We start from the raw sequence: 27,924 nt of genomic DNA on the forward strand, positions 1-27,924 counted from the left end.
CACAAATAGAGCTTCGTGTTACTACTGGCGTGTGACGTCACCAGAGCTTCAGCAATAACAGTGCGTTTTCGATCATGTGACCAAATCTTGGAATTTAATGACTTTTGGCTTTTAATTACAAAATAACAACAATCCGAACCATATTTTTAATATAGGGAAATAGCCTTTAGTGCTACAGGGGATATTCACCTGATCTTCCGTGGTACTCGTAGCAGTAATCGAAGGGACCATGACAGGTGTGAACTACATGATCATTATTGTGGATCACCTTCATCGCTTCGTGCCTGATGTCTCCACAGGGGGCGCCAGCCTCTTCCAGCAGGATAAATGTTACAGGCAAGTAGCCAGAATCATGCTCATCTGGTTTTGAGGAGCATGATAGTGAACTGGTAGATGTCTTGACCAACAAATTCACCTAGTCTGAACCTCGTGGAACACTTCTGGGGCGCTATTGGGCGCCAGCTCTGTACCTTCGAGCTCGCAGGGATCATGCCACCTCTGCTTCCACATACCTCCAGAACACTGCGGAGAACTTTTACAATCCATGCCGCACAGGACGCCGGCCGCGGTGGCCTTGCGGTTCTAAGCACTGCAGTCCGCAACCGCGGGACTGCTACGGTCGCAGGTTCGAATCCTGCCTCAGGCATGGATGTGTGTGATGTCCTTAGGTTAATTAGGTTTAAGTATTTCTAAGTCTAGGGGACTGATGACCTAATATGTTAAGTCCCATAGTGCTCAGAACCATTTGAACCATTTGAACCGCACAGGACTGCTGCTGTGAGGTACGTTCCAAAGGCGGTCCAAACGCTGTTAGACGAGTTCATCAATGTATGTTTTACATTCAGTCCAGTGAAGTGCTTTTATTATTTGATTCTTTAGGTCGTACTAGGGTCAATTAATGTGGAATACTGTCGTTGAGAACATCTCATACTGAGAAAGCATAGCTATTGATTCCAAAGAGACTGATGGACAAGAAGAAGAAGAAGAAGAAGAAGAAGGAAAATAAGAAGAGGTTGAACAAGAAGAACATGAAGAAGAAACAAATCAATGAGGATTTGCAGAAAATAAATGCGTGGTGTAATGACCGGCAGTTATCTCTCAATATTAGTAAGTGTGACCTACTGCGTATAACAAAGCGAAACTCCCCATTAAAGTACGAGTACAAAATAAATGCCCAGTCTTTGGGAGCGGTAACATCCATTAAGTATCCTTGTGCGACTATTCGAAATGATCTTAAATGGAACGATCAGATTACACAAGTACTCTAGAGTGCGGTTTATTGATAGAATCCTGAAGCGATGCAATCCATCAACAAAGGAAATTGCTTACAATACGTTAGTTCGTCCCGTCTTAGAGTATTGTTCGTCTGTATGGGACCCTTACCAGTTGAGTCTGATTTAAGAAATTCAGAAGGTCCAAAGAAGAGCGGCAAGATTCGTGACCGGTACATTTAGTCATCGCGAGAGCGTGTCAAATCTCATAGAAAGTTTGAAGTGGGACACACTTGCAGATAGACGACGTGCTAAACGGAAGAGGCTGCTCACTAAATTCCAAAATCAGATCTTTGCCGAGAATGTAGAGCATATATTATTACCACCAACTTTCAAATCGCGCAATGATCACCATTCAAAGATAATGGAAATTAGCCCTCGTCTGACGCCTTCAGACAGTCGTTTTTTTTTCCCTCAAGCGATCCACGAGTGGAACAGAGGGGAGGAAATAGGACTTTGGCGTGAATAGTACCCTCCACCACACACCGCTTTGTGGCTAGCGGAGTATATATGTAGATGTAGAAGAAGTTGCAAAGTTAGAGCAACTACAGGCAAAAAGTAATCTCATTAAATTTTATGTTCTGTGGAAGAAATCACAGCATGAGTTGTTCTATATTCCGCTTTAAAGGAAATGACGCTGCTCATAGGTGCATATTTACCTCTGAGGTACTCAATCTCTTCCTGAGTGAAAGTTGGCAACCGTGAGCGGGGACGCCCCTCTGCTGCGCTGTTAGCGTCTACCCTCTGACGTACCACCGCCGGGTAATCCCCCTCCTGGCTGAAGATAGGGTGTGCGTAGAGCCCAACCTGGTCAATATCAAGACAAACGTTTGTCACTACCAGTGCACTTTCCTCAAACGTATCATTGATGCACACAATAGATAGACTGCATGACTGATGAACTTATAATCTCGCGGTACCTATACTGTTTTTTAAATATATCTAGAAGTTTTGTAAACTTATTACACGTCATCACATATTATTTCAGTTATAGCAAAAAGTTCTGTATGAAAAATGAAAAGATATATTAATGCCAAGAGCTTTATACTTGTTACTCCTCTCCTCAGCTGTCATCTCCAATGTTCTCAAGAGTCCAGTACAGACTTTATTCGTAGTTTGTGTGTTTTTGACACGTGGGGTTGGATCCTACCACTGTCAACTGGAGGTATTTAAAAAGAATCATAAATTAACTTAAAATTTAATATTAAGAAATATACTGACTAGTCTTTTCAAAATCCTTCTACAAAATTACTCCATTACTGTGCAAAAGGATACCGGCACCTCTCGGAATTTTACTGTTTCTGATATATTTATAAGCTATTGAAGTAGGCCAGTACACGACATATGAAATAGTCTGCAGGATCTGAGGCGCCCACATGAACTTCATTGTAAAGGTTCACTTATTGTTATTGCACAACAACTTGTAGTCGCTATAAATTTTCTTTAACGTATTATTCATCTGGGATTACACTGCTCCGTTTCCACTCTTCTTGGTTCGGATTGGAAAGGATGTAATTCTTGAAAAGTAACGACACAAGAAATACAGCCCTCACAAAAAGTTTCAGTTTTTCAGAAATCACGCATTTATATTTAGATATGAGGGTTCAAGTTGTTTTCCCAGGAGTGATCACACTGCAAATCCTTTGGTATTATACTCAAGCATAGACATAACTGAATGGCGCTAACGGAATTGTTGGCTAAGAAGGTATCTGATGATAACGTACTGAAGTAAGTTCACTGGAACAAGGCAAAACTAATTTTTTAACTAGAACAATCGCAGAAGGTCTGTTATCGTAGCATTTACCATACTTACACCAAACTGATACTTCCTCTCAACTGCTTCCAAGTCTTCACTGGAGTTTGAGGCTGGTATTCTTCCCGTTATATTTAACGTAATTCCTACGGTGCCTGAAACAGATTTCCACTTAATAAATTAATAAAATACAGTACTTGTACTTAGCATGAAGGAAGTTTTACATTATTTAGAACTGCACGAATGTAATGTGCATTATTCCATTATCGTACTGATGAAGCTCATTGTAGTGTAGTGAAGAAAGTTTGCAAGTATCATACCATTAATTACAAACAATGTGGATTAAGTTGCCACCATAAACTAGTGGCAGTTGTAGGCTTATTAAATAGCAGCTACTACAACTATCAATAAGACAGCAACAAAAATTACTGCTAAGTGGAACAACGATTCAACGTGGAACTCTGTCGAGATGATACAACAGAGGCCTGCAGTCGCAGAACCAGCATTCTTCAAACGTAAAAGTGATAATGATAAATGAAAGTAATAAGTTTGGTATTCTGAGTATTTAAGACGGTCAAGTTAATAAAAGTTAATGGCGCTTCAACATATTTACTTATTTTCATAGCAATACTATAACTGCTGTGCGAAAAAATTTTCTTTATTGTTTTCAATAGTCCAAAATTCAGTATACTTGAATTTGAGCGTACTTGCAGTAAAATGGTTTCATACATGGTTCTCCGAAAAACGTTTAAAGTATCAAAATATTACATTCTCTGGTTAGTTGACGGTAGCTGAATGAAAATAAATAATATTGCAAAATGAGCAGCCTTTCGTAATTTATAAAGAAGTACAGTTAAACGTAAGCAGTAAGCTTATTGCGGAGTGCATTTCACTGATGTTTTCCTCTTTGGCCAAAGTGAAGGAACAGCATTTGACAGACATGTCTCCAACTCGCTGTTGTAGCCAGTTCTCTGTCAGCGACAGCACAACTTTGGCCCCCGCTTACAGCCACCGCCAACCACGTAACGCTACTGAGTCGCTTCTGCATTGCTGTTTTCCGTTACTGTTTTACTGTCCTTGGCAGCGCTCGATCCAGCAGGCACGTAAAATTCCGGTTTAAAAATAATTTTTTTGTAATGGCAAACAAACCGGCGCTTTCCGTCGACAAAGGGCAGCGTATGAAAGACGAGACGAGCAGCAATTACTGGGCTAACTCCAACTACACAAAGCAAAAATGAAATTGAAAATATTTGTCGAAGCACAAGAGATAATTCGCCAGACGACCCTTGAGAGAGACACACTGTATACCTTCTGCCCACGCCACATACACATCTGACGCATATACACTACTGGCCATTAAAATTGTTACACCAAGAAGAAATGCAGATGATAAACGGGTATCCATTCGACAAATATATTATACTATAACTGACATGTGATTACATTTTCACGCGCTTTGGGTGCATAGAACCTGAGAAATCAGTACCCAAAACAACCACCTCTGGCCGTAATAGCGACCTTGATACGCCTGGGCATTGAGTCAAACAGAGCTTGGATAGCTTGTACAGGTACATCTGCCCATGCAACTTCAACACGATACCACAGTTCATCAAGACTACTGACTGGCGTATTGTGACGAGCCAGTTGCTCAGCCACCATTGACGAGACGTTCTCAACTGGTGAGAGATCTGGAGAATGTGCTGGCCAGGGCAGCAGTCGAACGTTTTCAGTATCCAGAAAGGCCCGTACAGGACCGGCAACATGCGGTCATGCATTATCCTGCTGAAATGTAGGGTTTCGCAGGGATCGAATGAAGGGTAGAGCCTCGGGTAGTAACACATCTGAAATGTAACGTACACTGTTCAAAGTGCCGTCAATGCGAACAAGAGGTGACCGAGACGTGTAACCAATGGCAACCCATACCATCAAACCGGGTGATACGCCACTATGGCGATGACGAATACATGCTTCCAATGTGCGTGCACCGCGATGTCGCCAAATACGGATGCGACCATCATGATGCTGTAAACAGAACCTGGATTCATCCGAAAAAATGACGTTTTGCCATTCGTGCACCCAGGTTCATCGTTGAGTACACCATCGCAGGCGCTCCTGTCTGTGATGCAGCGTCAAGGGTAACCAGAGCCATGGTCTCCGAGCTGATAGTCCAACCTGCTGCAAACGTCGTCGAACTGTTCGTGCAGATGGTTGTTGTCTTGCAAGCGTCCCCATCTGTTGACTCACGGATCGATACGTGGCTGCACGATCCATTACAGCCATTCGGATAAGATGCCTGTCATCCCGACTGATAGTGATACGAGGCTGTTGGGATCCAGCACGGCGTTCCGTATTATCCCCTGAACCCACCGATTCCATATTCTGCTAACAGTCATTGGATCTCGACCAACGCGAGCAGCAATGTCGCGATACGATAAACCGCAATCGCGATAGGCTACAATCCGACCTTTATCAAAGTCGGAAACGTTATGGTACGCATTTCTTCTCCTTACACGAGGCATCACAACAACGTTTCACCAGCCAACGCCGGTCAACTGCTCTTTGTGTATGAGAAATCGACTGGAAACTTTCCTCATGTCAGCACATTGTAGGTGTCGCCACAGGCGCCAACCTTGTGTGAATGCTATGAAAAGCTAATCATTTGCATATCACAGCATCTTCTTCCTGTCAGTTAAATTTCGCGTCTGTAGCACGTCGTCTTCGTGGTGTAGCAATTTTAATGGCCAGTAGTGTATTTCACATGCCTCCTCCTCCCCCCTTACTGTGTCCACTTCTTTCTCCCGCTCTCTGTTCACCTCATTTCCCTCCCTCTGTACATATCCTTCTCTTCGTTGTCTCTGCCTTTCCATGTCCTCCTCCCTCTCCACCTCCTCTGCTCCTCACTCCGAGCCTATCTTCCTCCTTCCTCATTGTGTCCAGCTCTCCCTCTCCCTTCACTCTGTCGCATCCTTTCTGTCTTCCTCGTCCCCTGTTCACTACCCCCCTACACCTTCCACTTCCCTCCTGCATCTCCCCTTGCTCCCCTTCTGCCTGTCGATCACCCCTTCCCCATCTGTATGTTTGTCCTCCCCTCAGACTCTGATCGCCTCCTCCTGCCTTCTCTGTTCATCTCATCCTCTCACTCACTGTCTCTCCATCTTCTCATACACTCTCTCCCTCTTTTTCTATTCATATCCTCTACCCACTTTCTGTGTCCTCCTCATTCTCCCCCTCTTTCACTTTGTAGCTCCTCCTTCTCTTCTCCTCCCCCCCCCTTTCCCCACTGTCTCTGCTCTGCCTTACTCATCTGTATGTGTAGCCTGTGCAAAGCATACCGATACTACCTGCACAACACATTTCCTCCCCTGTGTCCCTCTTTCCATCTCCTACCCCCCTTCCCACTCTGTCCATCTCATGCTCCCCCTCTGCTGGACATACATTCACACATAAATCCCACCTGTGGTCTCTGATGGCTTGTTCAGAATATTAAAATTATGATTTATTCAGCTTTCTGACCAGTATTATGTTTGTTTCCGTGAAAATACTTTCACAACACTGAAAAAATCCTGCAATACACAATCAGCAGAACATAGTAGCATGAAAGGATGCGAATATTTACGCAAAACTACTCTGATATGCTTGCTGTCACTGTGGGGACAGCTGGACATAGCAGCTTTTCCACTGCATTCAGTGAACCCATAGACGATTAGCACATTGGCCTATTCTCCCTCAGTAAACCCGCCCAGGCCGCTATGTACCGCTGTTAATGTACAACTACCACTACCAGAGAAACAAATCCCAGATTGGACAGAGGAATACTGAATGCAAGCCTGAGGATCAGTATTAAAGTAGGCCTTACTGTTGTGAACAGCAAGTACCGTGAGTGAAATGCCGTCGACATTTGGATTGCTTTGCAAATTTTCACCATAATACCGGTACAACGGTTAAGAACGCAAACGAAATGTTGTTAGCCTGTAAGGAGAACACAGATAACTTGTACCAAAATATTTGGAAAATATTTCCTAACAACTTCCAAAATTTTGTTGGTGGAGTTCTGGTTCACGCAGTACGGTATATATTTTCAAATGGAACCTGCTCATCGACATTAACAAAATGTCAGTGCTTGTGTTATGGATTCCTCTGGTAGAAGTCCACGAGCAACTGTAGTTTGAAAATTGTAGATACTGTTCCATGTGTCAGCACTAACTTACGAAAAAAAACTGAATAAACAAATACTTTGGATTCTGAAGAAGAAAGAAGTTTGCCCTTCGAGTGTGGTTTTCAGTACGCCACCCACCAGCCTCATTACAAGGCTCCAGTCTGTCATTGAAAGCCTGAAGTAAGCACGGTAGCACTTCAGCGGAAGTTTCTGCGCAGTCAGTAGGAATACGGCCTTTTATATCATCTACTATAGTAGATGTGTCCTTATAAACAGTTTTATAACTTTCCAGAGAGAAACTACGGGAGTCAAATCTATTGAACCACTCGGTGATGGTGTAGGCCGCCTTCGTCGAATCCAGCGATATGAAAACAGTCACTGAAGATGGGCTATTGGTAGGATGCGGGAACAGCCGTGAATCATCCACGAGAAGTAATCATCAGGTTGACCGACTGAATTAATTCGAGAAAGCGTGATACGTGCAGGATCTAACAACAGTGAGAAACATACCATTCTGCTTGGCCCTGAACTGTTCTTGATAGAGGCGGTAGACGAGTCCATGTGCTCTGATGACGGTGTGTGCAGCCAGGTAGTCGCCGATGCCCGGAGAGCTCTGTGACGGAGCCTGAAATTCCGCGGAAGCGTAGCCGGTGGTGAACACTTCCGGCTCGTTGAACGTGGTCCACATCTTCACCTGCGAGACGACAGCCGTCAGAGGCGTAATCACAGTGAGCAGGAACCGATATGATAAACACTGGAGCCATCGATACTCACTCTGTCTCCAAAGTTTTCAAACAGCACTCTGGCATACTCCACGAAGTAGTCAGCGAGAATTGGGTTTGGCCATCCACCGATGTACTGCAGCGCTTGCGGCAGGTCCCAGTGGTACATTGTCACCTGCACAACAAGTTTGCTTCGTGAACTTAAATTCCAGATCCCATAACTTGTTGCCCATCGATTACATTTTTCAGTCTTAAATCTAGTGGTTCCCTGTCCATTCCAAAATCAGGTCTACCTCAGTGTTCAGGGTGGTTTTGCTAATTGGAGACAAACTGCAGGAAACTATGGCTGAGAGGACAAGAAGTCATATGGACACATGGCCAAAAGTGCGTTTCAAGGGAGAGACACTCTCATGAAGTTGGAAATAATGCGTATTTGAGAGTGGATCCAAAACACTAGTACAAACAGAACATTTCCACTTCCGTGATGTATTGTCATGTACGTTTTCAGTCTTTGTAACGTACACAGTCAAATATTTTTTATCTCTAGCTTCAATTGGGTGTACCTCTCTTCGTGCGAATTTCCCGTCAGAAGTGTTCATATTCTATTTTGCTCTATATCGTATCAAGGATCATTTCTTGCAATTTATCTTTTTTTGTCAAAATCACCTTGTATATGTCTATTACAGGAGGAAAAAATGCATTCCATGGAACTCAACGAAATTGCGATGTTTCGAGACAAAAAAAAAAAAAATGGTTCAAATGGCTCTGAGCACTATGGGACTTAACATCTGAGGTCATCAGTCCCCTAGAACTTCGAACTACTTAAACCTAACTAATCTAAGGACAGCGCACACTTCCATGCCCGAGGCAGGATTGGAACCTGCGAGCGTAGCGGTCTCGCGGTTCCAGACTGAAGCGCGGCCACACTGGCCGGTCGTTTCGAGACAGGTTGTTGTTCACGTTATAGCTATTTTTCTCTCTTTGTGTACTAGCAATTACGATTTCGCAGCAAAGGGGGTATGGCCTACCAGTGTGTAGATTGCAGCTTGAGCCAGGACGCTCACAGAGAAAATAGTCATCTGGACTAGACCAGACAATCAGAAATGGGTCTAAATGCTGGCTCACCTCATTATCTTAACATTACTTGTTGACTTGAGCATATTTCTGCAGAATATGATATGATTTTATAGACTTCTCTTGATTATAGTGTCTGCACGTGGTAATCCTGCTACGATCGATACTTATAACGACTGCAACTTGATGCTGAACCTGATTTCTTCAAAACCTACAGCCGTCTTTATGACGTCATTTATTGTTGGCTAGCAGTTTCGGCGGTACAATGCACTATCTTCATTCCTTAGTGATGCTGAAGGGCTTAACACCATCCGTAGACACAACGCATCACTGGCCAACGTAACTGGTTTACGCAGACTACTTGTAATCGTGAAGCTGTCATTCCTGCCTTCAAATCATGGCACTGACAACTCGTCCTCAATTCACTCTTCGAAAGGTGATTTGAAGTGACGAAACCAAAGTCTTAAATTACTTGTGGATCAGTTCTTATACCAGCAATTCCCGCATGTAACGTACACTTGGAACGTTACACTGTTTTAGAGTAACCCCAAGCATGGTCGTGGTCTAAACAACACTGAGTACCTAATTTCATGTTTCCTAGCGGTCATCTTCTACCGGCGTCTAATAAAATCTGGGCACGTAATTCACACTACTCGAACCATGAATGGGGCATAGCACGTAACCGAGATTGCGAAAGATCACGTTGTGTCCTATATAGACAAGTTTAGAGCTTATGACTTAACAAACCGACCGCGGTGGCCGAACGGTTCTAGGCGCTTCAGTCCGGAACCACACGGCTGCTACGGTCACAGGTTCGGGCATGGATGTGTGTGATGTCCTTAGGTTAGTTAGGTTTAACTAGTTCTAAGTTCTAGGGGACTAATGACCTCAGATGTTAAGTCCCGTAGTTCATAGAGCCATTTGAACCACTTGAATCTAAGACCCGAAAGTTCCACCTCTCCCCTAATTTTTACATACTTATGGCCAGTAAACTAGATCCAGTATTATTTACGCTAATGTACCATTGCATTACTAGCACAAGACAAATGAACCAGTGTAGACAGACAAAGAAACCCCTTTATAACAACGTTCGACTACATATGGAAACCTATACTTGCATAACGACTCTTTGGTCACACCTGCATGTATGCTTCTCTCTTACCAGAGGCTGGATTCCGTTCGTGAGCAGCTCGTTGATGAGATTGTTGTAGTAGTCGATGCCCGGTTGGTTGATGACGTCGAGGTCTCCAGTGGGCAGGATGCATGTCAAGGCAATGGAGAAACGGTACACGTCCGCTTGTCCGTAAACAAAACAGAATAAAATACGTAAGTAAGTTTATAAAAACAGCGCCGCTGTCCTTGTTGACCAATTCATTCTAAGAGTATGGGAAGAATGTACGAATATATTAACCATACTGTAGGTCTCTTTCAAAAGTTATGCTATAAATTTTAAATGACATAGATAAATAAACAAGAGCGTGTAGTACACTACGTGTGAGAGTCGAGTACAGTTGAGAATACATTTTGATCTTTGAGCAAAGGGACGAAACACTTCACGAGAATGGAGAGTGGAGCAGGCATGTGACAATGATAACAAAAATCACGGTTACGTATATTATAACGAAACAGGAACAGTGTCCGGAAAGAAACAGCATTTTTACATTTTTTTTATTCGGACATTCTGTCGGAGAAAATTATTACATCAACAAACCGAAAACGTTCCACGACCGTATTTCCAGCAAAAGTCTTGCTGTAAAGGGTGCAATAAACCCTCTGTCAGAGAACTGCTAGCACGTCTACCTGAGAGTATGCGAATTTAAACGGCTTACCGTGGATTACGTTATGCATACATTCAATGTTGTTGTTGTTGTCTTCAGTCCTGAGACTGGTTTGATGCAGCTCTCCATGCTACTCTATCCTGTGCAAGCTTCTTCATCTCCCAGTACTTACTGCAACCTACATCCTTTTGAATCTGCTTAGTGTATTCATCTCTTGGTCTCCCTCTACGATTTTTACCCTCCACGCTGCCCTCCAATGCTAAATTTGTGATCCCTTGATGCCTCAGAACATGTCCTACCAACCGGTCCCTTCTTCTTGTCAAGTTGTACCACAAACTCCTCTTCTCCCCAATTCTGTTCAGTACCTCCTCATTAGTTATGTGATCTACCCATCTAATCTTCAGCATTCTTCTGTAGCACCACATTTCACAAGCTTCTATTCTCTTCTTGTCCAAACTATTTATCGTCCATGTTTCACTTCCATACATGGCTACACTCCATACAAATACTTTCAGAAACGACTTCCTGACACTTAAATCTATACTCCATGTTAACAAATTTCTCTTCTTCAGAAACGCTTTCCTTGCCATTGCCAGTCTACATTTTATATCCTCTCTACTTCGACCATCATCAGTTATTTTGCTCCCCAAACAGCAAAACTCCTTTACCACTTTAAGTGTCTCATTTCCTAATCTAATTCCCTCAGCATCACCCAACTTAATTCGACTACATTCTATTATCCTTGTTTTGCTTTTGTTGATGTTCGTCTTGTACCCTCCTTTCAAGACACTGTCCATTCCGTTCAACTGCTCTTCCAAGTCCTTTGCTGTCCCTGACAGAATTACAATGTCATCGGCGAACCTCAAAGTTTTTATTTCTTCTCCATGGATTTTAATACCTACTCCGAATTTTTCTTTTGTTTCCTTTACTGCTTGCTCAATATACAGATTGAATAACATCGGGGACAGGCTACAACCCTGTCTCACGCCCTTCCCAACCGCTGCTTCCCTATCATGCCCCTCGACTCTTATAACTGCCATCTGGTTTCTGTACAAATTGTAAATAGCCTTTAGCTCCCTGAATTTTACCCCTGCCATCTTTAGAATTTAAAAGAGAGTATTCCAGTCAACATTGTCGAAAGCTTTCTGTAAGTCTACAAATGCTAGAAACGTAGGTTTGCCTTTCCTTAATCTATTTTCTAAGATAAATCGTAGGGTCAGTATTGCCTCACATGTTCCAACATTTCTGCGGAATCCAAACTGATCTTACCCAAGGTCGGTTTCTACCAGTTTTTCCATTCGTCTGTAAAGAATTCGCGTTAGTGTTTTGCAGCTGTGACTTACTAAACTGATAGTTCGGTAATTTTCACATCTGTCAACACCTGCTTTCTTTGGGATTGGAATTATTATATTCTTCTTGAAGTCTGAGGGTATTTCGCCTGTCTCATACATATTGCTCACCAGATGGTAGAGTTTTGTCAGGACTGGCTCTCCCAAGGCCGTCAGTAGTTCTAATGGAATGTTGTCTACTCCCGGGGCCTTGTTTCGACTCAGCTCTTTCAGTGCTCTGTCAAACTCTTCACGCTGTATCGTATCTCCCATTTCACCTTCATCTACACCCTCTTCCATTCCCATAATATTGTCCTCAAGTACATCGCCCTTGTATAGACCCTCTAAATACTCCTTCCACCTTTCTGCTTTCCCTTCTTTGCTTAGAACTGGGTCTCCATCTGAGCTCTTGATATTCATACAAGTGGTTCTCTTTTCTCCAAAGGTCTCTTTAATTTTCCTGTAGGCAGTATCTATCTTACCCCTAAGGAGATAAGCCTCCACATCCTTACATTTATCCATCCCTGCTTAGCCATTTTGCACTTCCTATCGATCTCATTTTTGAGACGTTTGTATTCCTTTTTGCCTGCTTCATTTACTGCATTTTTATATTTTCTCCTTTCATCAATTAAATTCAATATTTCTTCTGTTACCCAAGGATTTCTACTAGCCCTTGTCTTTTTACCTACTTGATCCTCTGCTGCCTTCACTACTTCATCCCTCAGAGCTACCCATTCTTCTTCTACTGTATTTCTTTCCCCCATTCCTGTCAATTGTTCCCTTATGCTCTCCCTGAAACTCTGTACAACCTCTGGTTCTTTCAGTTTATCCAGGTCCCATCTCCTTAAATTCCTACCTTTTTGCAGTTTCTTCAGTTTTAATCTACAGTTCATAACCAATAGATTTTGGTCAGAGTCCACATCTTCCCCTGGAAATGTCTTACAATTTAAAACCTGGTCCCTAAATCTCTGTCGTACCATTATATAATCTATCTGATACCTTCTAGTATCTCCAGGATTGTTCCATGTACACAATCTTCTTTTATGATTCTTGGAGCAAGTATTAGCTATGATTAAGTTATGCTCTGTGCAAAATTCTACCAGACGGTTTCCTCTTTCATTTCTCTCCCCCAATCCATATTCACCCACTATGTTTCCTTCTCTCCCTTTTCCTACTCTCGAATTCCAGTCACCCATGACTATTAAATTTTCGTGTCCCTTCACTACCTCAATAATTTCTTTTATCTCATCATACGTTTCATCAATTTCTTCATCATCTGCAGAGCCAGTTGGCATATAAACTAGAACTACCGTAGTAGGCATGGGCTTCGTGTCTATCTTGGCCGCAATAATGCGTTCGCTGTGCTGTTTGTAGTAGCTTACCCGCATTCCCATTGCTTTATTCATTATTAAACCTACTCCTGCATTACCCCTATTTGATTTTGTATTTATAATCCTGTATTCACATGACTACAAGTCTCGTTCCTCCTGCCACCGAACTTCACTAATTCCCACTATATCTAACTTTAACCTATCCATTTCCCTTTTTAAATTTTCTAACATACCTGCCCGATTAAGGGATCTGACATTCCACACTCCGATCCGTAGAACGCCAGTTTTCTTTCTCCTGATTATGACGCCCTCTTGAGTAGGCCCCGCCCGGAGATCCGAATGGAGGACTATTTTACCTCCGGAATATTTTACCCAAGAAGACGCCATCATCATTTAACCATACAGTAAAGCTGCATGCCCTCGGGAAAAATTACGGCTGTAGTTTCCCCTTGCTTTCAGCCGTTCGCAGTACCAGCACAGCAAGGCCGTTTTGGTTAGTGTTACAAGGCCAGATCAGTCAATCATCCAGACTGTTGCCCCTACAACTACTGAAAAGGCTGTTGCCCCTCTTCAGGAATCACACGTTTGTCTGGCCTCTCAACAGATACCCCTCCGTTGTGGTTGCACCTACGGTACGGCCATCTGTATCGCTGAGGCACGCAAACCTCCCCACCAACGTCAAGGTCCATGGTTCATGTGATTAGGTACATTCAATGGCGACTCATACAAAATTATTGATGTACAAAGGAGAGAAGAAAGCCAGAAGCTCTGGAGATCTGGTGCTGTAGAAGGCTGATGAAGATCAGCTGGAAAGACCGAGTTACCCGTGTAGAGGTGCTGCCAAGAGTACAAGAAACCGTATCTCTCTGGAGACACCTCAAAAGAAGAAGAGACAACCTGGTAGGGCACATTTTGAAACACAATAATATCAGTGGAACTATATAGCAGGAGCTATAGAGGGGAAGAACCGTCGAGGACGCCCAAGGATGTCACACGTGCACCACGTTATGAATGCTGTGGGGTTGCACAACATACTCGGAAGTGAGGAGGAGGGAAGAGGAATGGGATACTACTGTAAACGAATCTCAAGTTTGAACTCTAAAGAGAGAGGAGAGCTGTTTTGGTAGCAGCGACATGACTTCTTCCTGGTAGCGTATATTTTTCATATGTAGCGACGAGGTAGCATCTAGGTCGATAGATGAGAACGTAGTTCACGTTATAGCTTTACAATGTATATTACATGACATGGCAATAAAGGGTTTAAGGCAGCAGGATTGCGACTGGTGATTCGTATGATGCACTACTGGCCATTAAAACTGCTAAACCAAGAAGAAATGCAGATGATAAGCGGGTATTCATTGGACAAATATATTATACTAGAACTGACATGTGATTACATTTTCACGCAATTTGGGTGCATTGATCCCGAGATATCAGTACCCAGAACAACCACCTCTGGCCGTAATAAAGGCCTTGATACGCCTGGGCATTGAGTCAAATAGAGCTTGGATGGCGTGTACAGGTACAGCTGCCCATGCAGCTTCAACACGATACCACAGTTCATCAAGAGTAGTGACTGGCGTGTTGTGACGAGCCAGTTGCTCGGCCATCATTGACCAGACGTTCTCAATTGGTGAGATATCTGGAGAATGTGATGGCCAGGGCAGCAGTCTAACATTTTCTGTATCCAGAATGGCCCGTACAGCACCTGCAACATGCGGTCGTGCATTATCCTTCTGAAATGTAGGGTTTCGCAGGGATCGAATGAAGCGTAGAGCCACGGGTCGTAACACATCTGAAATATAACGTCCACTGTTCGAACTGCCGTCAATGCGAACAAGAGGTGACCGATACCTGTAACCAATGGCACCCCATACCATCATGCCATCGCCAGTATTGCGATGACGAATACACGCTTCCAATGTGCGTTCACCGCGATGTCGCCAAACACGGATACGACCATCACGACGCTGTAAACAGAACCTGGATTCATCCGAAAAATGACGTTTTGCCATTCATGCACCCAGGTTCGTCGTTGAGTACACCATCGCAGGCGCACCTATCTGTGATGCAGCGTCAAGGGTAACCGCAACCATATTCACCGAGCTGATAGTCCATGCGCTGCAAACGTCGTCGAACTGTTCGTGCAGATGGTTGTTGTCATCCAAACGTCCCCATCTGTTTACTCAGGGGTCGAGACGTGGCTGCAAGATCCATTACAGCCATGCGGATAAGATGCCTGTCATCTCGACTGATAGTGATACGAGGCCGTTGGGATCCAGCACGGCGTTCCGTATTACCCTCCCGAACCCACCGATTCCCTATTCTGCTAGCAGTCATTGGATCTCGACCAACGCTAGCAGCAATGTCGCGGTACTATAATCCGCAATCGCGATAGGCTACAATCCGACCTTTATTAAAGTTGGAAACGTGATGGTACGCATTTCTCCTCCTTGCACGAGCCATCACAACAACGTTTCACCGGGCAACGCCGGTCAACTGCTGTTTGTGTATGAGAAATAGGTTGGAAACTTTCCTCATATCAGCACGTTGTAGGTATCGCCACCGGCGCCAACCTTGTGTGAATGCTCTGAATAGCTGATCATTTGCATATCACAGCATCTTCTTCCTGTCGGTTAAATTTCGCGTCTGTAGCACGTCATCTTCGTCGAGTATCAATTTGAATGGCGAGTAATGTATTTTAAGTGATGTCTCTTATAGAGTGCAGAACTTATTCATTGTCATCTTCAAATGAATGTGCAATTTATGTATCACATTTACATGCAGACGTCACTCTGAGTAGGAACATGCGACAGGTGATGATGGTTGAGCTACAGTATATGCTGCAGAACTGCAAGCTTTATTGTTGGGTCCACGCCCCTGTGTGCTATAGCAGCGTAACCATGCATTTTATGTGGATTGCATGCAGATCGCGCCGTTAAAGTTAACAGTTTGCAGTTAATGATTTGCAAATCTTCCAGTCTGTGAGACAGATTAATGGGACGCAGATTTTGAATGATTATACAGTACGAGCTCATAAACAGAAAGAGGTCCAATTTTCTGAAAGAAATGTTAGGATAAGCGTGACTATTAGGATAAGCAATGCAGGGTATCAGAATCGTAAAATTTTGTGAGGCATAAAAGTCAAATGACGCCACCTAAAGAATAAATGTCGGAGTAAATATGGGTGATAGAACATTACGTTGAAAAACTACACCTTGCTCGCCACCTTACGGTGAGTGGCGGAGGGTACTTTATGCACTACAGTCAGTTCCCCCTTTCCTGTTCCAGTCGCGATTGGTTCGCGGGAAGAACTATTGCTGGCATGCCTGCGTGCAATTTGGAGTCTTTATAATTTTACCTTCACGATGACTTCGAGAGACGTACGTAGGAGGAACCAATATCTTGGCTGACTCTTCCAGGAACGTGCACTGTCGGAACGTTAATAGTAAACCATACTGTGATGCAGAAAGCCTCTGCTGCACCATCCGCCTATAGAACAAGCTAAGAATCTCAGTGACTATTCCGCGCTTACTAAATCAACCTGTAACGAAACGCGCCGTTCTTCTTCAGATATTCTCAGTTTCCTCTATGGACCCTATCTGGTACACAACGCACACGGATGAGAAACATTCGTGTGTTGGTGGAGCAAGGGTTTTCTAAGCGTTGTGACTTCCCTGTATACAACAGCATCGTTCGCGAAAAGCCTCACGGAACATCCGACATTATACACTAATTCATTCATATACATCGTGAAAAGAAATGGTCCTATAACAGTCCGCTGCTGTACGCCTGAAGTTACTCTTACGTCTGATTATTCTTCTTCGTTGAGAATGACCTACAGTGTTCTGTTTGCTGGAAACTCTTCAGTCACATGGCTGGTCTGACATTCCGCACGCTCGTATTTTGTTCATTATGCCGCGCTGCCGAGATGTACCGATATTTCCTGTTGTTTACTGTTATCTCGGGCGCCTGGTTCAACAGAGGGGGTGGTTTTTACGCGACCGTTGTTTCCGGTACTCATGTTGATTCCTGCGTGGCAGACTTTTGGTCACGAGAAATTACATAAAACGCGAGCATAAAACACGTTTCAAAACCCTGCAACAGACCGACGTCAGAGATATAGGCCTGTGGTTTTGTGCGTCTACTCGACGACCCTTCTTCGAAACTGGAATGAGCTGCTCTGCTTCCGATTACTAGGAACTCTTAGCTCCTCCAGCGACCTACAGACGTTAGAAGAGAGCGACTTATTTTGCGTACCCTTATGTCGTACGGTTGTCTCACTAGCTCCAGTGTCCTTGTCTCTGTTGAGCGGTGTCGGTTACCTTTCTGTCCCCTGGTCACTATTCCCGATATCTGTCATTTTCAAGTTCATGCGACTGTTTAAAGGAGGAACCGCAACACGATCTTCACCAGTGAAACAGTTTTGGTAAAGGGTACTTCGCATCTTTTTAACAAAACCGTCTCACTGAGCAATACGGCATGAACCTAGCTAGGTACTGGTATATACTGTTTTCTATATCTCGTGTGCTTTTTTTGGTTCAGAAAAGATATTAATATCTGTGTGGCCTTTCTAATATAACCACCATGGCAAAGGGCGCCTTAAAACACTTAAATTCAAAATTGATACGTTATTACTGAGAGATTCTTTTGTACTCTGACACTAAGCGCACCAGCCACCACTGCACAGGCCTTTATGTGCCTGAAACAAGCCGACGATGAGAAAATTGAAGTAATGTACAAGGAATCTGAAAAGAGTGCCTCACATTCTCACGGAGTTAATATTGGCCAAATGGTTGGGCCCAAATATTTGTAGATAATTGGGCCATTTTACTTGTGCGTAGAATGGCCCACGCACAATGGTGTAGGGTGCCTCCTTGTTGACGTTCATTACACATTTCTACTTCTTTGTGTGTGCCTCTGTGCTTCTGCTTCTAGCACTAATACTGTTGTCAGACGTAACACACGCAATAAAGCCTGTTACTGTACTACGGAGCACCACTGCTCTGTCTGCGCCTCGTGTGACAGTGCCTGACGCAAACGTGTAGTGATATGTATATAGCTCGACTAGGTCCCCTCCCCTTTCACCTAATCTTAATCCCTTACAGTTATAACGCTGAGGACGATTAAAGTCGCCGTCATGTTCTAGATCCACTGACAACTTGCACACCTTACTGGAAAGTCTGTGGCACGCTTGTAACCGAATCCGAAGGCAACCAGGTGCTCGCACAGATCTGTCATTCTTTGAGAACCAAGGCTGCCGGACTGGTAACGATAAGTAGTGAATCCATGGAACACCTCCTCTAGTGCCAAGAGACATATGCCTGTCAGTCGATAAAATGTCCCACAGCTCAAAAATGTTTCTTCTGGTCATATGTTAATAAGATTTTTTTTATTTTTTACCAGAACTATCCGCTGTAAGAATGGCGAACACTTTAATAAAATATTCTGTATGAGCAGAGAAATTGTTGAAACTGTGAAGAGGGATGAAAAACTAGTATAGTCCAATGTGGTTGGAAAGCAAACATAGATCGACTAGAATATTGGATATGTATGAGGTAACTGAAGATATCAAGTTGAGTATGTCTTCGTTAGAAAAAGAGAGTTTCTGCACTGCAGAGCACGCCCGGAGGCTGAAGTAGACTCAAAACATAGTGCAGTTTCGATGAGCAGTAGGATGAATCTCTACAAGATAAAGGAGAGGTGGTATACGACGAAACAGAAAGCTGCAAAATTAGGACAGTATGAAATGGAGTGCAATTTATGTGAGGTAAGACCAATGATCTATATAACGACATGAAAGTAGTTACAAGAATTAAAATGTAGTAAAGCAAAATAATTAAGGCACGACAGAACATCGTTTGTACACAAAACTCCAAAGAGTTATGTATCACGCAGAAATACCCAATCTTAACAACATAAGAAAAACATTACAAGAATCTTATGAATGAGGTAAGAAAATAACACTATAGCTGGCCAGGGAACGAAGTTAATGGCAAGTAAAAGTAGAATGTATCAGGATGGATGAAGAAACAGTATAGAAACCTTATTGAATAAGATATAACTGCAGAAAAAATTGACGTGACATACAGAAAAATTTCTTGTAACTCCGGAGAAGTAAAACGTAGGAAACTTTCATGCAGCTTTCCTTTTCGCTTTGTGGCCGAGTGGTTCTAGGCGCTTCAGTCTGGAACTACGCGACCGCTACGGTCGCAGGTTTGAATCCTGCTTCGGGCATGGATGTGTGTGATGTCCTTAGGTTAGTTAGATTTAAGTAGTTCTAAGTTCTAGGGGACTGATGACCTCAGGTGTTAAGTACCAGAGTGCTCAAAGCCATTTGAACCATTTCTCCTTTTCGTTCTGAGTGAGCCCGGTCATCTCTGGACAGCTACTGCGACCTGGTATATTCTTCTGAACCTGTCTACTGTATTCAGCTTTCGTCTCCTCTGTAATTTGTACTTCCCATACTTCTTTCCATTACCAACTTGGTGATTCTCTGACCCCGCAGAATGTGTCTCATCAGCCTGTCCGCTCTTATAGTCAAGTTGTGCCACAAAGTATTCTTCCTCTTTTGGATACACCCATTAGTTATTCGATCTGCCCATCTTATTTCCAACACTCTTCTACAGCACCACATTTCAAAACCTTCCATTTTACTCTTGTCTGAAAGGCTCATCGTCCACATTTCACTTTCCTACAAGCGTACACTCATTTCAGATAACTCCAAAAGAGACTTCTTCCTCCCAGTCTCATGTATGTAATGTCAGGGGATGGTGGTCAGATGTGTAGGTGTCAGGCAAGTGGATACTTGTTGTTCTGTTCAAACTTGCACATGTCTTGTGTCTCTTTTTACAGGAGATGTGGGCTTCACATGTATCATGTTGCTGTCAGAGGCCTGCAGCTGTGTACAAGTGGACTGCCAAGAACCATTAGGGAACGGACGGTCTATAACGTTAAAGAGCGAGATATGTGGTACGTTTAAGAGATATCTAAGTGGTCAGTTCCCTAGTATGAGCTGGACACCGAAGCAATTATGGTAAGATGACTATTTCCTTGTGGGTCTGGATATAACGCAAGATTTTTCTAGGATTTTTAACAAAATGGAGATGTGTAATTACCTTACATCAAACCATGACCTCTGTGTGCAAGACGACTACCAAGGAAACAGCAGTGAGATTGTGAGCAACAATAAGACATTTTGAATAGACAGTTTAATGTGTGTGAGTTCCAGTTGTAGAATAAAGATAAATATCATATTAATACGTCAAATCATTAGCCAAGAACTGAACAATTATATCAGAAACCATCTATTTATTTTATGAAGTGTCCTTTATATGTGTGCATGAGAAACTTTTACATTTTCCTAAGCTAAAGAATATGCTGTTACCAGATTGCAGGCCACGATTTGTAACTATAGAATGGATGGTGTGCTTGCTTCTGTGGAAGACTGTCTGTTTGTATTAAATGCCAAGAAAGAGTATTTCCATTATGCTCCCCTGCATTCTGTGACTATCGTTTCTGTGTGCTGCAAACAGTTGGACAGCTTACAGAATAGTTGCTGTGATTAACAGTGGTCTGCAATTTTCCTGCTGAGGTAAGAAGAATACATAAACGTTGACTGGTGTACAAGTAAATCTTCCAATCAAAACCGAGAAAAATTAACTTTGTTCTGATTGCCTATAGTTTTAATTATTTACCTGTAAACTGTGTGAAAATTGTTAACACAAGCTCCAACAACAACAACATAAGCTTTCCTATTATAGTCAAAGATGTATTATTCTCATTGTAGAACGTTGTTACACACTATACTGTCAAACATATTTGTTGCCAAACTAGGATTGGGTACCATCTTATTCCACAGGTCTCAAGGAAAAGGAGCAATATACTAAAAGGACTTAAACAATTTCCTATTGTAGAAATGACGCCTTTCTGTCTAGCTAATATCTTACTTGTATGCAAAAGAAAGCGGAAATGGAAGTCCAAAATACAAACTCGAGTATTTGCTGAAAATAGTTGCTACACGAGAAGAATGTGATCTGCTAGTGGAAAAAAAAATTATTGAAGAAGTGCAGACAGGGCTACAGATTTCTTTAAATGCAATGTGTGATGTGTGGAAAATTCTGGACATAACTGAGATAGATACAGGATATCAGGTTTTATTATAAATACCAATGTCAAATGCCCATATGTTAGAGCACGTATAGAAAGTGATTAGTCCAACAATATTTACTATATTAGAGGCGGCACAAAGAGTGTAGTTATAAAGCTCCATCCTCATTTGGATCTGCTTAAAAGTATGGTTACAGTATTGCTAATGTGGTGGTCTCGAAATTGCATATCTAGCAAGAAAAAAATCATTTACACGAGCTTAAAACTAATGGAATAACTACATTTAACGGCCATTCTTAGCTTATAAACCGTGGGAAATGAGCTCCATGAATATAAAACTGATATATAATCTTGAAAATTTCTTGATGTACAAATTTTGTGTCAAATACATTGTAGATAAACAGAAGGAGAAAGATAGCGCGAACTGTTGGGGCCAAGAGTAGCTACCTATGTTGCAGCTCCGTGGTCGCGAAGGGTGTACTGCGAGCGTGTGGTCAACCGCTGTACACTTCACTAATGGCCAACGAATGCAGCGACAACATTGTTTAAGAGTACTAGTAACGTTTGTCTAATTTTCATCGTTCCTGAACTGTAATATGGCTCTGATGACAGTACGATATTGATCCTGGCGTAGTTAAGTTGCCAGACCGAGAATGGGTAAGTCACTGGAGAAGTGGTCTTTAGGTTGCTTCGGAAAGGTTGTCAAGTAAATTTAAAACTTTCTGTCTATAGTCAGTTCATGCCGTTCTAAAGAGTAATATGCATATATTGTTCCTTTACCCTTCGGTAAATGAATTCAATTCATTTGTCAATTTAAGGATACTGCATAATAAAGGATGTTAGATTGATAAGACCCCAAAAGGTCGTAAACACAACGTTTATCGACAACACGTATAGTATTAGAATGGGGTAAGCACCAATTAGCTCCGGTGCGAAATACGAGTGGGTGTCCTATACAGAACCATTTCAAGCGAGAGTGTTTGTGATCTCACGGAGTGTGAAGGATCTGTATATATATTACCTCAAGTGCATGTACATGCTCAAGAGGAAATTTTGTTGATGCAGCGGCGACTACATCCGCATAACCGGGAAATTCATTTTTCAAGCGAGTTAATTTGCTCTTCACCCAACAAGATCAGCAGAATCGAGTATGTAACAAATTCTTCAGCGTCTGAATGGTAGAGATGTTCTTGATTGTTAAATTTTTAGGGATCAAGTGGTGGTGGCACTAACTAACTTTTTTGTAGGTAAAGCTAAATTAGGACATCACTACTTGATTTCAGCACATATAATCGATCTTAAGTGACAATAACGTGAAACTGCCAGACAGCCCTTAAAGAATAAAATTCTGTCTTAAAGATTCAGGAGCCAGTTCATATTAGTGAACACGATGAACATACTTTAATGAATGATAAAGCTTTAATTTCAAAAGAAAATAACTTTTTTTTTATTTCTCCAGGATCAGAGATCAAACAAAGTGAGCAAAGGGGAAGATAAGACACTTCACGTACTTACATACGAAAGATTCAAAATTTGTTTCTTTTGTTATATAGGTTTTAATACACAGACTGTAGGTAAAAGTTATTAACAAGATAGAAAATAATTTAATGGAAGAAAAAAATATATAAAATAAATAGAAAATGCAAACAGGAATTCTGAAATCTATCAACGATATCTCTGAAGTTGACCGTTGTCCTGCCGGCCCTAGTAGCCGAGCGGTTCTAGGCGCTACAGTCTGGAACCGTGCGACCGCTACGGTCGCAGGTTCGAATCCTGCCTCGGGCATAGAAGTGTGTGATGTCCTTAGGTTAGTTAGGTTTAAGTAGTTCTGAGTTCTAGGGGACTGATGACCTCAGAAGTTAAGTCCCATAGTGCTCAGAGCCATTTAAACCATTTTTGGACCGTTGTCTTGTTCACAGTATCTCCGTTAAACGATTAAGTATCTCTGTTATCTTAATTCGTGAGTAACAAAAGATAGAATAAATGATCAGATTTCGTGAACTTTAAACTTTCAGTAAGAGTTAATATCACAATATCACCTGTTCAAGTATTTATTGTAAATGGTAGATAAGATTAGTTTACCGTCGCAATATCTGCATTTTTGTGGTACTTGTTGAGCAGATTGCATTTAAAGTACTGCACGCAATCTTTACGCGGTATCAGTAAGTTACTTTTACTCTAGGTAAGTAAACAAAGGGCATAATTACGCCTGAAGGAGATACATCGGTTTAAACTCATTATCTTGTATGTATTCTACCATGGCAGCAGGAATCATTCACCAAGTAGGATAGACACGTTGTTGCTATGTCTAAATTGCTTAAATACTGTATGAGGGAATTACGTTCTGGTATGTGGGGAGAAGATCAACAAATTGTGCCACGGCTTACCGCGACACTGACAATGTAGATTCACTGAATACCACATTTATGTAACAGCGAGTACTCACGTTGATCGCCTTCAGCATCTGCACGTCCTCCTGGTACTTGTGGTACGCATCGCAGGCCACGTCGCCATTGTCGCCATTCGTGCCGTGCTCCGGGTGTTCGTGGAGCATGCGGTCCCAGATGCTCTCACCCTTGCCTGCGTACAAACGAATTATAATTTCACGAACTGTAGTAGACTTGTGAACGAAAGAACAATTGCTATAATATATGTCATTTCTAAGGTACAGTTAAGTGGAACGCAGTTTTACAAAGAGAGTTTCTAATGGAGGCTCTTGGTAATGATGCTACTGTTCTCTTTCACTCCGCTGTAGGAACCTGAGTCCATACTGCAATGATCTGCGAGCAGACAACCATTGATATCCCACGCCTCTCACACACGCATGCCCGAGGGAGGACTCGAACCTCCGGCAGGAGTGGCCTCGCAGTCCGTGACAGGACGCCTCAAACCGCGCGGCCACTCCGCGCGGCACCGATCTGTTTCACTTGTGTCTTTATTCGAGGGATTTCATTTTATGCCTGACTGATACGTTAACCACCAAAAGACAAAAATGTGACTCTACAGGCAGGCGGAGCTAATCTAACAGAGTTTTAGTCAAGTTCGTTTGATAACGAAACACAATGGTGACGAAAAAGTAATTGACGGGGAACTGTTTCCAACTGTCAAGACAGGAAATCTTCATTCTTTAGTGCAACCTAACAATTATTTTGTCATTTTTTGCTTTCTGTACAGGTTTATACACCGAAATGAGCATTTATTTTCACGTCTAGGAATGTACTTATTAGCCTTCCATAAACCGCACGTTTTAGCGTAAACAGGACGAAACACAGTTTATGTAACTTACAACATAGAAGTAGTATGCACTTTACCTTCATCAGTACACACCTGGTGTCCACCAGCTTGAAAAAATACCACTATGTACAGCAGCGAAGCTTCTTCTAAATGCGGCGAGAACAGCTCGGTTGACCAGTTCGGAAGAACGTTGCCGAGCAACGGACGAGAGCTGCGTAACAATGACAGCAGCTGGCGTAGACGTTTGCAGCGTGGGACACAGACAACTCTTTGTAGGGAGGTGAGAATGAACGAGGCACCAATTCAAGAATTATTGATTGCAGTAACATTTCGGGGGCAACTTTAAACTGCACGGGAAGATTTATTTATTGATTAGTTTCGGACGGCCTTTTCATCATTAAATCATCCAGGTACATAAGTCTTGCGTTATAACCAGATATACATGTAAGTTAGTGGCCACAAAAAATATAAACGTGGCCATACACAACATAGCGTCCACACATGAACATCGGTGCGCACTTCCCGCAAACAGAGGACACTGGGCTGGAGGCATTAAGTGGATTTGTTTTACAAGCATTGCCGTGCTAAAAGTACGATTTGGTCGTATGTAGTAGCTACACTGTTGATAACACGTTCAAAGATTTTTAGACTAATTGCAGACGCAATTCCACATTAGACATAATAAGTTCGTCGGTTGACATACTACTATGGATATTTCACTACCACTATTTCCACACACAAAACACATTTAGGAAACGCTCCACCCCACGTTTCTTCATTTTCAGTAGCCACGTCTGTTTCACTTCCACTGGCAGTGTCAGCTGATTCAGTTTCATCTTCAATTGCGGAATCACTACTGCTTGCATCACTATGACTATCACTGTTGGAATCTGTTCGACTTTCCACATTTATGATCGTCACTAGCGCTTGGTCCAGCAAGCTTTAAACTTGAAATGTGCTGCTCTCTAATTTTATTTGCGTGCTCACAGCATCTCTTCCAGTCTCCTTCTGCTATGGGAGCAATTTGGTCATCAATTTGTTAATAACGTGTCCATTCAGAAAGGCATATTACGTTCAGAAACACCGTCATTGACTCTTGGCCATATCTGCGCTGTAGGATACAATTAGGGGTGGTATGGAGGAATTCGTACGTCAGTATGACATGTTCGGTTAAAATATTGTCTGTTTTATAAGTGATGTACTCTGGTTTGTTCATTTTATCAATAAATACAACTAGGGCCCCAATACGTTCTTTTTTAAAGAAATTTCCTTTTCTGTTAACCAAGACGTCATTTCACTCCTCGTGGACTTTGATATTGTAGCACGAGACAGATACTTACTGCGATAAGGGGCGTTATATCTAACACGGACAGTATGAGGAAGTAGATTAGGTATCAATTTCTCCCTGAACCACTTTTAATAAGTTGAGGAATGTATGTCGCTGTGATAAGCCCCTGTCGTCTGGCCGTTGTCTTAACCTCATGTACACATTCAATACAAAGCCGTCCTACGCACCAGCATGAATGATGACAATTCTACTTCCTTTCGAAACATGTCTTAACAGACCATGTAGTGGATTGTCCCTCCATCTTTACGATTCTGTGTGACAGGTGTGAGCATTTAACTCGTCCATTTAGACAGTCAGTTTGGTATCCCACAACTGCCTGGATCGTCTTCAGAGAGGTCTTCGATGGTCACCGAGACTTTTCACTCGAGACAATTCTTCACCAATCAATGCCATTTCAGGCAGAAGACGTGTCTAGAGACGCCCATGACAGCAGTGGAGTTCCAACCTGAGTGTCGCTCGCCATTTGGTCCGACAAGCAGGAGTGATGGTCTCGAGTGTCATTTCTTTAATAACGGGACCGCTTAGTTTCTAATTCACGGCACCCTTAGAGCATAGCAGTTGGTCGACGACATTCTACACTCCGTTTTCTTACACTTCATGGCAAGCCATCGTGGCCTCAAATTTCAGCAAGATAATGCCCGCTGAACAAGCCGAGAGTTTCTACAGCTTGTCTTCGTGCTTGTTAAATTCTGTCTTGGCCAACAAGGCCTCAGGATCTCTCCCCAACTGAGAACGTCTGGAGCGTTGTGGGCAGGACACTCTAACCATCTGGTGATTCTGGTTACCCACCGAGCCATTTGTACAGAATCTGGCACAATATCCATCAGGATGACATCCAACTACTCTGTCAGTCAACGCCAAGTAGAATAAGTGCTTGCATAAGGACCACAGGTGGACCAACGGGTTACTGATATGCTCAGCTTTTCTGAAAGCGAGAACGTTTATTTGTCTGTACATGTACAGCACGTCTACTACTGTATTTACGTTCCATTTAGATAATTCCTTCACAGTCGTCTTTTTTTGTATTAGAGTGTATAATTAAAGCAAGAAACTTGTTAGTAAATGCTCTTTTCAAGACATTTTACATTGTCCATTACCTTTCAGTTGGTAGCTATGATCATCGAAGTCTGATTCTGTGTGTGCGCAATATCCCATTTAATTCTAAAAAAATTCATTCACAGATTTCTTTATACGTAGGAACGGGTAAAAGTCAAGGCGCCAAAACGGCAGGATGGAAGTTGCAACTATTCATAGTTCAAATGTCTGTTTTGCCACTGCCAAAGCACGTCTTTGTCCAGGTGCGCTATCGTGATGAAGGTAGATTTTTTCCAATCGTGCCTCTTCTTCCGCAAAGGATGTGGCAACGAAGGTTACTGCTTTTATTCAGTGTGGGGTGAGCTGGGGTGAAGCGAGCCCTGGTAGGCAGAGGATGGGAATGGTCTCATTCGAAGCAGTTGTTCGGAAAGTTTGTTTACCAGTAGGAACATTGCATTCGCCGAAGGAGCAACGCGCCGTTGTCGTAGAGGCTCGCTTTTCTAACGGCTGACGGATCATCGCAGAGCAGCGTACATCGCGTACGCACTTCAGAATTTTCGACCAAACTTTCGATTTTTTGTTTATTGTTATTTCGTCGTTCCCGCCACATATGTGCTGGAGGTGGTCTTCCTGCGCTACAATATTTCCCTCTTGAGCCAAATGCCTTTACAAAATGTAAGTACGGACATTACAGCAAGGTTTATGGGTGGAGAATTTAAAAATGTTTTTAAAGATTATAAAATGCTAAATATTTGATGATACTTACAAAACACAATGTTGTTTTC

At 42.6% G+C, this 27,924-nt stretch overlaps 1 protein-coding gene across 1 annotated transcript in view; it reads right to left on the reverse strand.

Moving 5' to 3' along the window:
• LOC124769377 (myrosinase 1-like) overlaps positions 1-27,924 on the reverse strand; it is a 134,904-nt gene that overhangs the window by 74,183 nt on the left and 32,797 nt on the right. The window contains exons 4-9 of the mRNA XM_047249168.1: positions 23,965-24,102; positions 10,139-10,272; positions 7,955-8,077; positions 7,691-7,874; positions 3,085-3,179; positions 1,931-2,078 (exon numbers count right to left, since the gene is read on the reverse strand). Coding sequence (XP_047105124.1) covers positions 1,931-2,078; positions 3,085-3,179; positions 7,691-7,874; positions 7,955-8,077; positions 10,139-10,272; positions 23,965-24,102 — 822 coding nt within the window. The remainder of the gene's footprint in view (positions 1-1,930; positions 2,079-3,084; positions 3,180-7,690; positions 7,875-7,954; positions 8,078-10,138; positions 10,273-23,964; positions 24,103-27,924) is intronic.

The sequence above is a fragment of the Schistocerca piceifrons genome, chromosome 1 (assembly GCF_021461385.2).
Source record: "Schistocerca piceifrons isolate TAMUIC-IGC-003096 chromosome 1, iqSchPice1.1, whole genome shotgun sequence".
In the NCBI taxonomy this organism is placed as follows: Eukaryota; Metazoa; Arthropoda; class Insecta; order Orthoptera; family Acrididae; genus Schistocerca; species Schistocerca piceifrons.